General features: G+C 39.7%; 1 protein-coding gene across 2 annotated transcripts in view; it reads left to right on the forward strand.

The window, feature by feature from the left end:
• The window catches only part of serinc5 (serine incorporator 5), a 76,508-nt gene extending 65,356 nt beyond the window's left edge, over positions 1-11,152 (forward strand). For both annotated transcript variants that reach the window (XM_043706685.1, XM_043706692.1), the window contains exons 10-12: positions 2,261-2,300; positions 5,408-5,555; positions 7,568-11,152. In XM_043706685.1, coding sequence (XP_043562620.1) covers positions 2,261-2,300; positions 5,408-5,555; positions 7,568-7,718 — 339 coding nt within the window. In that variant the 3' untranslated portion in view covers positions 7,719-11,152. The remainder of the gene's footprint in view (positions 1-2,260; positions 2,301-5,407; positions 5,556-7,567) is intronic.
• The last annotated feature ends 3,080 nt before the right edge of the window (positions 11,153-14,232 follow it).

The following is a 14,232-nucleotide window of genomic DNA, read 5'->3' on the forward strand; positions in this document are numbered from 1 at the left end:
CATTATCCTTCCCGTTGCATAACTATCTTTTTCTCTCTGGATCCATCTCCACTTCTCACTCCCTCCTCTACCCCTAACCCCACCCCATTTTCAGCATATGCATCCTCCTTTTCGAAGCTGCCATCAGTTCTGAAGAAGGGTCACTGGATGTAAACGTTTTCTCTGCTTTCTCACTACAGATGCTGCCAAATCTGTTGCGGTCCTCCAGCAATTTCTGTTTTTGTTCCAGAGTTCCAGATTTTTATTATTATGCTTCTTTATCTGTTCACAATAAACTAAATACAGACTGTACTCATCCCTTAATTGTACAGTATAATGTCTGATACTTCATGTGATACTGCAATTTAGTGTGATAAAAATTACTCTAATCAGTCAGGCTCGTATTCTACCTTTGTTATATTTGCTGGAAACTGCGTAATTTCACACATGGGAACTTATTTTTTTTTGGGGGGAAAGGAACCTATCCACTCATTCCACCTTTTTTTTTTTGAATGAACCAAAATCCTAGGGGAGGCAATGGTTCCCTGGTTCATTCTCCTTGGCAACCCCTTGACCGTTCAAAGTTAACTTGCCCTAGCAACCAGCATCCTCTGGGACCTCTGCTCTTTGTGATTTTTATAAAAGACTTGGATGTGGAAGTGGAAGGGTGGGTTAGTAAGTTTGCAGATGTCACAAAAGTTGGTGGAGTCGTGGATAGTACAGAGGGCTGTTGTAGGTTGCGATGAGACATTGACAGGATGCAGAGCTGGGCCCGTAAGTGGCAGATGGAGTTCAACCTGGAAAAGTGTGAAGTCATTCACTTTGGAAGATCGAATTTGATGCAGAATACTGGTTAAAGGCAGGATTCTTGGCAGTGTGGAGGAACAGGGGGATCTTTGGGTCCATGTCCATAGATCCCTCAAAGTTGCCACCCAGGTTGATAGGGTTGTTAAGAAGGCATTCATTAGCAGGGGGATTGAGTTTAAGAGCCATGAGGTTATGCTGCAGCTCTATAGTGTCCTAGTTTGACCACAATTGAAATATTGTATTCTGTTCTGTTCGTCTCATTATAAGAAAGATGTGTAAGCTTTCGAGAGGGTGCAGCGGAGATTTACCAGGATACTGCCTGGACTGGAGGAAATGTCTTATGAAGAAAGATTGAAGGAGCTAATTAGTGTAAGAAGGATGAGAGGTGGCTTGATAGAGGTGTACAAGGTGTTGAGAGGCATAGATAGAATTGATTGACGGAGACTTCTTCCCATGGCAGAAATGTCTATCATGAGGGACCACAATTTTAAGGTGATTGGAGGAAGGTTTGGGGGAGATGTCAGAGATAGGTTCTTTACTGGGAGAGTGATAGGTCCATGGAATGGACTGCCAGCAGTGGTAGTAGAGTCAGATACATTAGGGACATTTAAGCGACTTTTGGATAGGCACATGGAAGGGCATATAGGTCAGTCTGATCTTAGAGTAGGATAAAAGGCTGGCACAACATCATCGGCCAAAGGGCCTGTACTTTGCTGTACTGTTCCATGTTTTCATATATGGTGAAATGCTGCACACCTCGAAATTTTACATTCTTGCTTCTGTCCCAAAAATGCAAGATGAAAAGAAAAGAGTATTATTAAGCTGGACAGGGTGCAGAAGAGATTTAGGATGTTGCTGGGAATAGAGGGTTTGAGTTATGAGGAGAGGCTGCATAGACTGGAACTTTTTCCACTGGACCATAGAAGGTTTAGCGGCGACCTTTAGAAGTTTATAAATTTGAGGGGCATAAATAAAGTGGATGGCAGGTGTCTTTTCCCTAAAGTGCGGGATTAAGTCTAGTGGGCATATTTTTAAGGTGTAAAGAGAAAGTTTTTAAAAAAGACATGAGAGCCATTTATTTTCAATACAGAGATGTTCAAGTGTGGAATGAACTGCCAGAGGAAGTGATGGATGCAGGTGCAGTTGCAATGTTTAAAAGACATATAGATAAATACGTGAATAAGCAATGTTTGGGGGGAATGTGGGCCAAGCACAGGCAGGTGGGACTGGTTTAATTTAGGATTATAGTTGGCATGAACTGGTTGGACCACAGGGTCTGTTTCCATGCTGTATGACCCAGTGAAAAGCTTCAACGTTTTGCTAACCACACTCACGTTCTGTACTATCAACTGACTTGTTAATCCAGTGCTGTGAATCATTCAATCCTAGCATATGTTGGAATGATACAGTTCTGTCCAAAATCCTGTGTGATTATATGAGCAGCCTTTTAACGTAACTCCTCATTATCTTACAGGAAGCTCGCTGCTGCTTCTGCTTTGCACCAGATGAGGAAGGTAAGGTCCAATCATCCATTATTTAAATTTGTAAACACACAAATTGGCAGTGAAAATAGTCATTGCTAGTAATCTAAAGCAGGCAAAATCATAATTGCTTGTCTCATCTATGACAAACCTAACTTGCAGATCTACTGTAATCAGCAAATGCAAAATTGCCTGCTTTATGATCCCAACAATGTGCAATTTTGCTTCCACTGGCTGGAGTTGCAGTCAGTGGCGATTTTGTTTCTTCTGGGGAGAATGTCACCATTATATTGGGGATTTCAGATTTTGCAAGCATATTTCCAGTGAAGTTCAGACAGTAATTTAGGGCTCTTCACATCCTCTTTCGTTTGAATATGTGGATCTAGGCATTGCTGTATAAGACAAGTTGTGTAATGTTTTATGCTGAGTCAATGAGGCTTCCCCTTCTTTACTCATTAATTCTGCTGCTACAGTTTTGTCATGCGTGCTCCATCCGAAACCAATGCAGTTTTGAGAGTATTGGGATAAGGAGGAGTTTTAAGATCAGCTTTTTTAATGTTCGGAAACTCTGAAATGCCACAGGGGTACGATGTTGGAAAAGTACTTGTTTTTAATATTCACTGATGGTGAAGAGATGTAACCAACTAGTTAAGCTAAACAGAGTAAGCAGCAAGTGATAGACAGAGCTAAGTAATGCCACAACTATCAATCTGATCGAAGGCTCTGTATTCCAGCCACATCTGGTCGTGAATCATGTTGGACAATTAAATAACCCACTGGAGGGAGAGGCTCCGCAAACATTCCCATCCTCAATGATGGGGAGCCCAGCACACCAGTGCAAAAGATGAGCCTGATTCATTGGTTGTGGGAACGCTTAGCTCTGTCTGTTGCTGGCTACTTTAGCGTTTTGCATGCAAATAGTCCTGTTTGTAGCTTCACCAGGTTGATGCTTCCCTTTAGTTACGCTTGATGCTGCTCCTGGCATGCCTTCTGTTATTCTCTTCATTGAACCAGGGTAACAGTAGAGTTGGGGTATGCTCCATCACAAGATTTGCAGTTTGTGTTGAAGTATGATTCTGCTGATGCTGATGACCCAGAGCACCTCATGGATGCCCAGTCTCTAGTTACTAGATCTGTTCGAAGTTTGTTGCTTTGGCACTGTCATAATATCACAAAATACAATGTAAGGTATTCTCAACATGAAATGAGATTTTGGCCACTCAGTCCTTGTGGAGACACTCTTGCCAATACTGTCAAGGACAGAGGCTTCTGCAGCTGGCAGAATAGTGAGGATGAGGTTGAGTATGTTTTTGCCTCTTGTCGGTTCCCTCACCACCTGCCACAGATCTGGTCAAGCAACTACATCCTTTAGGACCTGACCAGCTCGAGCACTAGTGCTGGTTTCAAAGCACTCTTATGGACATTGAAATCCCCCACCCAGAGTAGAATCTGTGCCCTTGTCACCTTTATGCTTCTCCAAATGGTGTTCAAAGTGGCTGATGAATCAGTACTCCTCCAAGAGGAACCTGCACATGGCAATGTGCAGGTTTCCTTGCTAATACTTGAGCTGATGCCATGAGAATTTATGGTGTCCACATTCAATGTAAGGGGCTCTCAGAGTAACTCCCTCCTGATTATTTACCATTGTGTCTTCACCTGCTGGTGGAACAGGATATACCCAGGGATAATGCTGCTGGGACATGATGTACCCAGGGATAATGCTGCTGGTGAAAGGTATGATTCAATGAGTTTGACTGAATTATGGGGACAGTTCTCCCAGTTTTGGCACTAATCCTCAGATGTTGGGAAGCAGGAATTTGCAGGGTTGATGTGACACTGTTTGCTGTTGCTGTTTGTTTCCATTGTTTTAGTTGATGCATAGGAATGAAATCTGGCAGACCCTTTCTTGAGATTCCTTGGCAGTTGATACAACTGAATGGTTTCCTCCATTGAAGAGGGCATATAAGAGGCAACCTCCTGACTGTGTGATCTGGAGTCACGTGTAGGCTAGACCAAGTAAGGTTTACCAGATCTAAAGCTTACCAGGCAAAGGTTTCCTTTTTGAAGAATACTCATGATGTCAATCGACAATGATTTCATAGTCACGTTAGATATTTCAGACTCCAGTTATTGAATTCAAATTTCATTCTCAGCCATGGTAGGAACTGAACCTGGATCTGCAGCATGTTATTAGTCCAGTGAAAATATCACAACACCATCACCTCGTCTCAAACTATCTTCAGTCTCAGGAACAGCATTGTGGAAGTTATCAAATGTGAAGTCTAAGTAATCCCCTCATAACAGACAATAGGATTCAAGTTGAAGTCCTTTTTTAATTTGGTTTTGGTTATAGTTTATTTTGAAAGGAAACGTTTGTGTTTAAATGCCAGTTTTCAGTAGAGACCACAAACTATTATTTTTAGTTGCTGTTTTCCTTTTCAGAGCTACAGTTTATCACTTCTGTCTTTAATTAACCAAACTAAAGTTTCTTTCACATTGAGCATGAAATGCCAGAGTTAGGCATGGGGTATATAAAGTTTGAAAGGAAACTGTTCAACAGATGTGATTTCTTTGTGTAATTTAAAAAATGTATTTATCAAAAATTTCTTTTAAAAGTCCTTTTTAAACGTCTCCACCACCACAGGGTATATGTGATTTGGGCTCCTTTAACTCTCTGATAAGGCAAAATGAACAATTCCTGGACTTTTGATTGTGAATGATATTTTTGAACCAGAGGTAGTGTGGGAAAACGTCCCTGGAATAATTATCTGCTTAGATTTTTAAAATTTCTGTCCATAACCTCACCTGAAGATGGGGAGATGCCTGACCGCCATTTGGCACTTGCCCAATGTAAAACCAGCCACCTTCTGCAAATCCTAAGGAGTGATGGTTTGCAGCCAAGAATCTGTCTTGCATCACTGTGGAGCTGTGATGTTCTCTCAGAACCCCTCGTTCTTAGTTGACAAGAGCTTATATTGTGCCTCTGTCCTTTTGTGACATCTTGCAATAGTATCAGATTCAGTCTGAGCTGGCTTGTGGATTGAATAGTAAGCGTGGGCCCCTCATTGCTGTTTGTTGTACTTCATAAAGGTGATAGCTCTGTGATCTCATACAGTGACGTGTCTACCTTCATATGGCAGGTAACTATAAAGTCGATGGAGCGGAGAAAGGAATCCAGAAGGTGATCCACAATGAGAACAGCGGCGTTGTGTATAGTTACTCCTTCTTCCACTTTGTCTTTTTTCTTGGTTCCCTGTATGTGATGATGACATTAACAAACTGGTTTCAGTAAGTAAACAGCAACTAATTTCTTTAAAATTTCTGTAAAAGTGTGGAAGGAAAGACTCCCATATGCAGCATACCAAAACCTCGACAAAATCACTTTGCAGCCATGAAGTCCTTTTGAACCGTAGTGATGGTTTTAATGTAGGGATTGCAGCGATAACATATACATGCCCAGTTAGATTTCCTGTGGTGCTCGCCGTGAAGAATATTTTTAAAAAATGCCATTGAATGTCTGGATAAATTTGTCTCTTCAGCCAGATTATGCACATAAATTAATCTGTAACTACTCCTACTTATATAACTAGGAATGATATAGATGAACATAAAAATAATTTGTGTAACTGTGGAATGAATCAAAATCTTTTGGTGTGTGGAAGCGTACTGCATACTGTTTATTTTTGCTACAAAATTGTTATTCAGCCAAGAAAAGGACTCCTGAGGTTTCTGTTTGCATTTTCTTTGTTATGTTCAAGTCTGTATTTAGACTTTGCTGAAGGATTGTGGATATCAGCCGAGAGTAAAGGGAAGACCTTTAGGATGGAGATGAGGAGAGTATGGAGGCCAGGTCATTGAGTACATTTTAAACCGGAATAGATAAGTGGATCAAGGATTACAGGGAGAAAGCAGGAAAACGGGATTGAGAAACTTATTAGCAATAATTGAATGGCAGAGCAGACTTGATGGGCTGAATGGCCGAATTTCTGCTCCTTTGTCTTATGGTCTTATCATTTACCGAATGTCATTCCCATTCATGGGATTGAAATGCAGTTGGACCTAGACTGGCATAGGAATCTACATTGTCCATTACTGGGGGTGGGTAAGCTAGTTAACTGGGCGGTTGGTTTGCAATGCAGAGTAATGCCAACAGTGCAAGTTGGCTGAGATTACCATGAAGGAGTCTCCTTGTTAGCCTCTCTCCTTGCCTGAAATGTGATGACACTCTGGTTAACTCACCTCCAGTCATGTCTCTCTTAATGAGAGAGCAACCCTAAGGTCTGGTAGCACTACGATGACTTTTACTTGCCCAGTACCCAGGATACTAGAAATTTGATGTCCACCATTTTGGAAAGAATGTGATTTGAAGGTAAGATAGAAATTAGAGTGAAACATTGAGGGTAATGTGGTTGGTGAATACCAAATGCAGAATCCAACATTAAAATGGGAGGTCATTCAGCCCACTGCCTGTGCTAACTCTGAGCTACCAATTAGTTCCCACCTCCATATTTCTTCTAATAATCCTGCAGGTTTTTTCTTGTGTTACCCACCAGGCATTAGAAAAACAAAGACTTAATGAGGAAGGAAACGACCAAAAGCCTAGGCTCAATCATATATTTAATAACAGAGATCATTTTGTTTACTCTTTTGTTTACTCTTTTTGTTTACTTACTGCACAAACTAAGATGTCATGATGTTGGAGGTAATGTACATTAATATGGATAGATAATTTGCTGACTAATAGGAAAGAGATTCAAGATAAATGTGTAACTTTCAAGTTGGCAAAGTAGTGGAGGCCATTGGGATCATTGTTTAAAATTGTCTTAATATGTGCAATTTGCAATATGTCTTAATCACTTGGATGAAAAATGCATTCTAGCCAAATTTGTTGTTGTTACAAGAAACAGGTGGGCAAACAATTTTGTGTGGTTGAATTTTAAATAATGACTAGGAGAAAGAGAAGACTGTAGATGCTGGAGATCAGAGTCGAAAAGTGTGGTCTTCCTGAAGAGCTTATGCCCGAAACGTCGATTCTCCTGCTCCTCCGATGCCTCCTGACCTGCTGTGCTTTTCCAGTGCACACTTTCACTTTAACTTTTAAATAATGAACACCGATGAAACACTTAAAAAATTAAAATACAGAAATTTTTACTCTATCTGAAGGAAAGAAGGAAGTATTCTGAAAATTTATCATATTGCCGAACAGCCCATGAAATTAGTAGCAAATTTACTTGTCCTAACTTTGCTCAAAGTTGATTCCTCTTTTATAACTAAATTCGATCATGTTTCTATGTTCACAGGTATCATGAAGTTAATTTAGAAAACTTGTTTGAACCTCAGAATGTGTCCACCCTCTGGATTAAGATGGCTTCCTGTTGGATGTGTATCTTGTTGTTTCTATGGACACTTATTGCTCCCATGTGTTGTCCAAGCCGTGAATTTTCAGTGTGATTTTTGGTTTTACCTTCCTCAGTACTCCAGTTTTGTACATCCCTCTTTCATCTTCATGTCATGTTAAATACCTGCAACATTTTGACTCATCTTTTTGCATTGTACTCTAGCTATAGGTTTGTTTTTAATATACTGTTGTAGTCTCTATCAACAATGTTTTCTATGTCAATTACATTTCTGCAAGTTTCTATAGGGATAGTATTTAAGTGTGGGGTTTGATGCCCTCATCTGTAATTCTTGAGTTTGAAAAACCTGAAACAATTAATTGGATCTAGCAGTTTGAGTGGCAGGGCCAGTGGGATTTGAGGGTGGATGGTTAGGAATGTTACTTGGAACGGGAGTTCTGAAAGTTCACGGGAATAATGCTGGATGATGGTTTATATTGAAAGTGCAGTGGGAAGATCAGTCATTTGCATGATATGCATGATATTGTTAAACTCACAGTACCAGATTATCTATAGATAGAAACCTTATGTACATTGATATATACAAAGTAACCTAAAGGTTTTCGATTCGGAGTTGGACCTTTGTTAAATTGCAGTCTAGCAAGTTGTTACTGGATCTCAATTTGTATCTTTCCTAATCTGCACTGATGAGTTATTTGTCTATACATCTGGTTAAGAGTTGCTTTGATTCAACATCTGGCCGACTTCTAGACTGGAATGGAAACCCAAAAGTGCTTAGGAATAACAAAAATGTAAAATATCAGTTCTTTCTATTAAAATATAATAGATGTGATGTAGTCTGGAGTAAGCTGATGGGGATTTTTGCAAGTAGGGATGTATAAATTGCTCAGAATATGTATGGGCAAAATGTGGGGTTGTTATATCAATTTAAATCTAATGCAAGTGTCTCCCCATTTGGATTTCATTGTCTACCTCTCTCCACCCACTCACCCACCCATCTCTAATGCTAATGCTTTTGTTTATTGCTCTAAGAAATGCCACCATATTAAGGTTATTGCATCAAAACCATATGGTTGTGTTCCATTTGTGCAACAATTGGGACCAAAACATTTTGGCTTGATGTACCACAATCTGCTGAGAGGAAAGGAGATATGTGAAAAAGTTACGGTGCTAGGATCAAATCAGAAAGTTGCATCTCCTATGATATGTTAATATATGAAGAAATAGAAAAGGGTTGATTGAACTAAGTGTTTTGATGCGGGTATTAGTGCATATTTATTTAACAAGAAAGATTTTTAAATATAGTATTTGATGCAGAAATTTCTAGTATAATGCAAAACAAAGTAAATTAGTGTTACAACAGTCAAGTTGGTATGGAAAACCAGACCCGGTCAGTAATATGGCTGTAAATCTATTGGAATAAATCCATTTTTGCTGCCTTTCACCAATTGCTAGTCATAATTTAGCCAAATGTTTTCTTACATTTTAGCCAAGCGGTATCTGTTTTAGTGTGAAAATCTATTCTGAATCCTTGTGTGGTTGAATGTGTCAATTTCTGATAGGCCAAATGAAGAAGCCCAGCTTAAATCCCATAAGGCATTACAAAGTCAGATCGACATTGAGAATGCTTGTACTCTCTGCCTTTGCCACAGTGAACAAATTTTAAAAATCAAGTTCAGAACATGTGATTGTGCCACTTGTTGTCTAGTTTCAGGAAGTTGTGCAACAACTTCCTTGATATAGGAACTTGTGCAAAGCCGAGCTGTATTTCCTAGAAACTGCTTTGCACAGAAATCTGCACAAGCAATCTACCCAATAGATGGAGCATATGCAGTATGCATGCTGACACTGATGAGACCTGAAACTGAGATATAATTGCCTGAGTCTTGCTCTATATCCTCAGTCCTGTGGGGGAATGGGGTTTAAAGTGTCTTATGATGATCCTTGGATAAAGCTAAACATCTTTACTTACCTCAATCTCATGCCAGCTTTAATGCCTGGTAATAATTGTGTTCTGTGGAGTTCTTTTCTTCAACTCCAATGAGAATAAGCTTGAAGTGAAGAAGTTAACTGCAGTTGTTGCTAAAGCACATCGACAATCAAATGTCCTATCAATGACCTGCTCACATGCCCTGTTAATGCAATAAACTCAGTTGGTGATTTACATATATTAGAACTCCAATCTTGTGGAAATTTATAACAAAAAAATACGAACACTTTGTTGAGGTGTGTAGGCTGTTGGTACAATTAATCACTGCAGGACAGTGCTTCTGTATACTGGAGTCTTCCTACAATGTTACAGAAGAGATAGCTAAAATGGCAGACCTCATTTATCTCCTGAGGTACACTGTTTATTTTGAGACAAATTGATTAATAACAGATGAATTTGGTTTAGAAGTTGTACCTTTTTATGGAGGTTTTTGTTGCTCTGAACTGTGGGAAGGATAAATGAGTTTAGGTCAAAACTGCCAATTGAAGGCTTTCTACTGTAACAGCCCTTATGGGTGCACAAGCAGCTTTTACAATTTTTGCTATCTGCAGTTGGCCTGTGGCAACTCAAATGTATGAAAGTGTTGCTATAAAATTTGGTGTGCTGAAGTGCAGGCTGCACAAAGACTACTTTGTTAACATCCTTTATTCCTGGGTTCCAAGGTAAATGGATACTTTAGATACTTTCTCCCCTCATTTGGTGTGAATGTTGTTGCTGGTTTGCAGCAGATGCTGAACTAGTTTTGAGTTTTAATTCCTACACTGGTGCTAAATATGGGCCTGCCTTTCTAACTGGGGCTTCTAACTTCCATATAGTGGAATATTTTACTTCTCTCTGTGGCCATATTGCCTTGCCTCAGATGTTCTTCAAAATGCCTCATTTGGCATCCAATGTCTAAGATTTAAATAATTTTTTACCATGGACACTTAGAGGCGATGGTGCCTGATTTTTGTCTCCAACCTTTTGCCTGTGCCACACAAAGACAAAAGTCTTGGGCCTTAACATTCAAGATCTGTCAAGGGCAACTGGTATTACTTAAAGCTGTGGAAAAACTTTGTTCAAACATTCAAGGTGGTTTTCTATCAAGGGTATTTCTCACTATTGCAATCTTTTGATATGACTTTGTTGTAGCAGTTTTCTTTTGTTATTTGTGCCAGTCATTATTGTACTATGATTGATTGCTTATTGTCAGGTATTTAGACCTTAAAGTTGGCTATGCTAATTTAAGGTGGAAGCTTTATTTATATAGTTCTTGAATCTCTGATACTTGGATATGCAGCTTACCGGCAGGGGAAAAGATTTGAGTTTTCTCAACTATGAGTTATATATCTTAAGTAAATTTTGCTAAATGTTCTCATTAAAGTCTTTAATTATTTCACCACATAATCTTGGTTGTACAATGTAAAGTTCTACCTTAAAATGTTTTTTATATAAAGATTGTACATTAATGTTTTTCAATTTTTAATGTAATGTTGCTTTACTGACTTTATACTCTTATAAGCGCACATTGTTTTTATTAAAATATACAATAGAGATTTTTCTGAAAGTTTGAGTTGTATTTGATTAGAACATACAATGTTACACTAATTTGGAAATGTTTTCCTTCAATTATTTTAATAAAATTGCATGTTCTTGTGTGAAAGAGAAAAAGAATAGTCTTGCATTTATAGAGCACCTTTTACACCAGAATTTAAGGCACCAGAACACACCCATAGATAGCAATTAAATAAGTGGGCAGATTGTCTGTTTTACATGTTCATTAAGGCATACATTTTAGTTTTACACACAATCCAGAAGGCTGCTGAGGCCTGTTTGATGTATCATCTGACTGTCCTCTGACAGTGCAGCATTGCAGTGTCAGATAATGAGTTGAAAGTCCAGGAGGTGGAAAATGACCCCAGGTCAGTCTGACCCAGAATGAAAGTACTGCCAAAGAGGCATAACTGTTGAGTGCTCTGCTTTTTTTTTTTGAAAGAAAAGTCAGATTTGTACATTGTTCAATTTTCTCTGCCCTGCGGATTGGTTTCCACAATAACTTGATGGAATCGCCTATCTCTGTCTTTCTTTCTTTCTTTTCTCCATTCATTAGTCTGATTTCGGAGATGAATTTCTGTCCAACACTGCTATTGGAATAAAGCATCCTCCAGTTTTCAGTGTAGCTCTGCTGTCAGATCTGATGGTTTTTGGATGATAATTTAAACTTATCAGGAAAAGGTAAAGATCTTCGATTCTATGGGAGAAGGGGGGATAAAAGTAGAGAGTTCTGCTAGCTTTCTACTGTTTTAAACTGAAAATTAAGTTGCCTCTGCAGTGTCCTTATCATCACTCTAGGAGAAGGGTATAACATGGAGTCTAATATCTTTCTGACATTTAATATTTCCCCTCTCACCCTAAACCTATGCTCTCTGATTTTGGACTCCTTTTCCCCCACCACCAATCCCAGGAAAAAGTCCTTGACTATTCACCCTATGATTTTATAAATTTCCATGAGATCACCCTTCAACCTCTGACACTCCAGAGAAAATAGCCCTAGCCTCTTCAGCACCTCTCAGTAGCTCAAACACCCCAACTGTGACACTGATCCCTGATGGTGGGAAGCCTACTAACAAAGGCTGGCAGCTCTTTGATAGTAAAGGGAGGCAGTAACTACTGCCCATACTGTACCTACCCATGGCTGAGAATTGGCACAGATCAAGTTGGTGAGTATTGGCAGGACCAACAGCAAGGGTTTGCATTCAGCAGGTCCTCAGGCACTGAGTGCCCACAATCTAGGCAGCATTTGCTTCCTGTACCTAACAGCATGTGGAGAGGTGGAGTGGATTAGTAAAACAGAGACATTATAAAATAAGGCAGAGAATGGCAAAAGACTACATTAACCAATGAAGAGTGTGGTAAACCTTCATATGACAGTGCAGAGAGAGAGAGGCAAAATTTCATAAATCAGCACAGAGAGGAGGGGCTTCATAAAACAGAGAGGTGAGACTTTATAAATTTGTGAAAAGGCACAATTCCATAAAACAGCATGTGGAGATTGGTGAGGCTTGATAAAACAGTGCTGACCAAGAAATCAGCCTTCATAAAACAACATGGAGAAGGGGGGAGTGCATAAAACAGAACGGAGAGATAAATGAAAGTTCAGCACTGACCGAGTGATGAGTCTTCATAAATCCAAGTGGAAAGAGGAGAGTGTTAGTAAAGCAGCACAGAAACAAACAAAAAACACTGAGGTGAAAATTCCTAGAATTGGGCATGCTAAATTGCCTAAAGTGTTAGGTGAAGAGGTAAATGTAGGGGAATGGGTGTGGGGGGGTTGCTCTTTGGAGGGTTGGTGTGGACTTGTTGGGCTGAAGGGCCTGTTTCCACACTAAGTAATCTAATTTGGAGAATGGAGAAAGAGGCAAAGATACACACAACAGCATCGAGAGAGAGGCAAGACTTCATAAAACAGCACAGAGAGGAGAAACTGCAGAAGACAACATAGAGAATTAGGCAAGTCTTTAGACTAGATTAGACTACTTAGTGTGGAAACAGGCCCTTCAGCCCAACAAGTCCACACCGACCCTCCGAAGAGCAACCCACCCATACCCCTACACCTAAAACTATGGGCAATTTAGCATGGCCAATTCACCTAACTTGCACAGTTTTGGACTGTGGGAAACTGGAACACCTGGAGGAAACCCACGCGCACACAGGGAGGATATGCAAACTCCACACAGACAGTTGCCTGAGGTGGGAATTGAACCTGGGTCTCTGGCACTGTGAGGCAGCAGTGCTAACTACCGTACCGCCCTATTTCTTCATACAGCAGTGTGAAGAAATATGACAGTCTTCATAATTCAGTGTAGAGAGCGGGGTGAAACTTCATTAAAAGATGTATTAAGGCAAGAAAGCATTAAACAATGCAGAAATAAGCAACAAAATAAACCACTATGGCAAGAAAGGTGAGAATACATGAAACATGGAAAGAGGCTGAAGTATTAATGAATATTCTGTGTCAGTCTTTACCAAGAAAGAAGGTACTGCTCTGGTTATGGTGAAAGTGGAAGGAGTTCAGACACTCAGTGTTTAAAAATCGATAAGAAGGAGCTATGAGGTAGACTGGCTGTACCTAAAGTTGATAAGGTGCCAGAACCAAGTGAAATGCATTCAAGGACATTGCTGAAAGTGAAAGTAGAAATTGTAGCAGCATGGACCATAATTTCTTTCTGCCATAGACTCTGAGGTGGTGCCAAAAGGACTGGAGAATTACAAATGTTACACTCTTACTCAAACAAAGGATATAAAGATAAACACAGCAACTACAGGTCAATCAGTTTAGCTGAGTAGTGGGGAAGATTCTAGAAATGATAATTCAGGACAAATTAATAACTTGCACTAATACCAGTAAATGGGGGAAAGCCAGCACCCTTTGTTAAGGGTAAATTGTTTGATGCAGCAAAGGGAAGTTTGCTCAGGGTAATGCTGCTGAAGCATGTACATTGACTTCCAAAAGAGCCATTTTCTAGATCTGTGTACAAATTTGGAGCTTATGGAATACAAGGGACAATATGGAGCAAAACTGGCTGCGTGATAGAAAATGAAGAGTAGTGGTCAATGGTTGTTTTCAGACATAAGTAGG

The sequence above is a fragment of the Chiloscyllium plagiosum genome, chromosome 2 (assembly GCF_004010195.1).
Source record: "Chiloscyllium plagiosum isolate BGI_BamShark_2017 chromosome 2, ASM401019v2, whole genome shotgun sequence".
Classification (NCBI taxonomy): Eukaryota; Metazoa; Chordata; class Chondrichthyes; order Orectolobiformes; family Hemiscylliidae; genus Chiloscyllium; species Chiloscyllium plagiosum.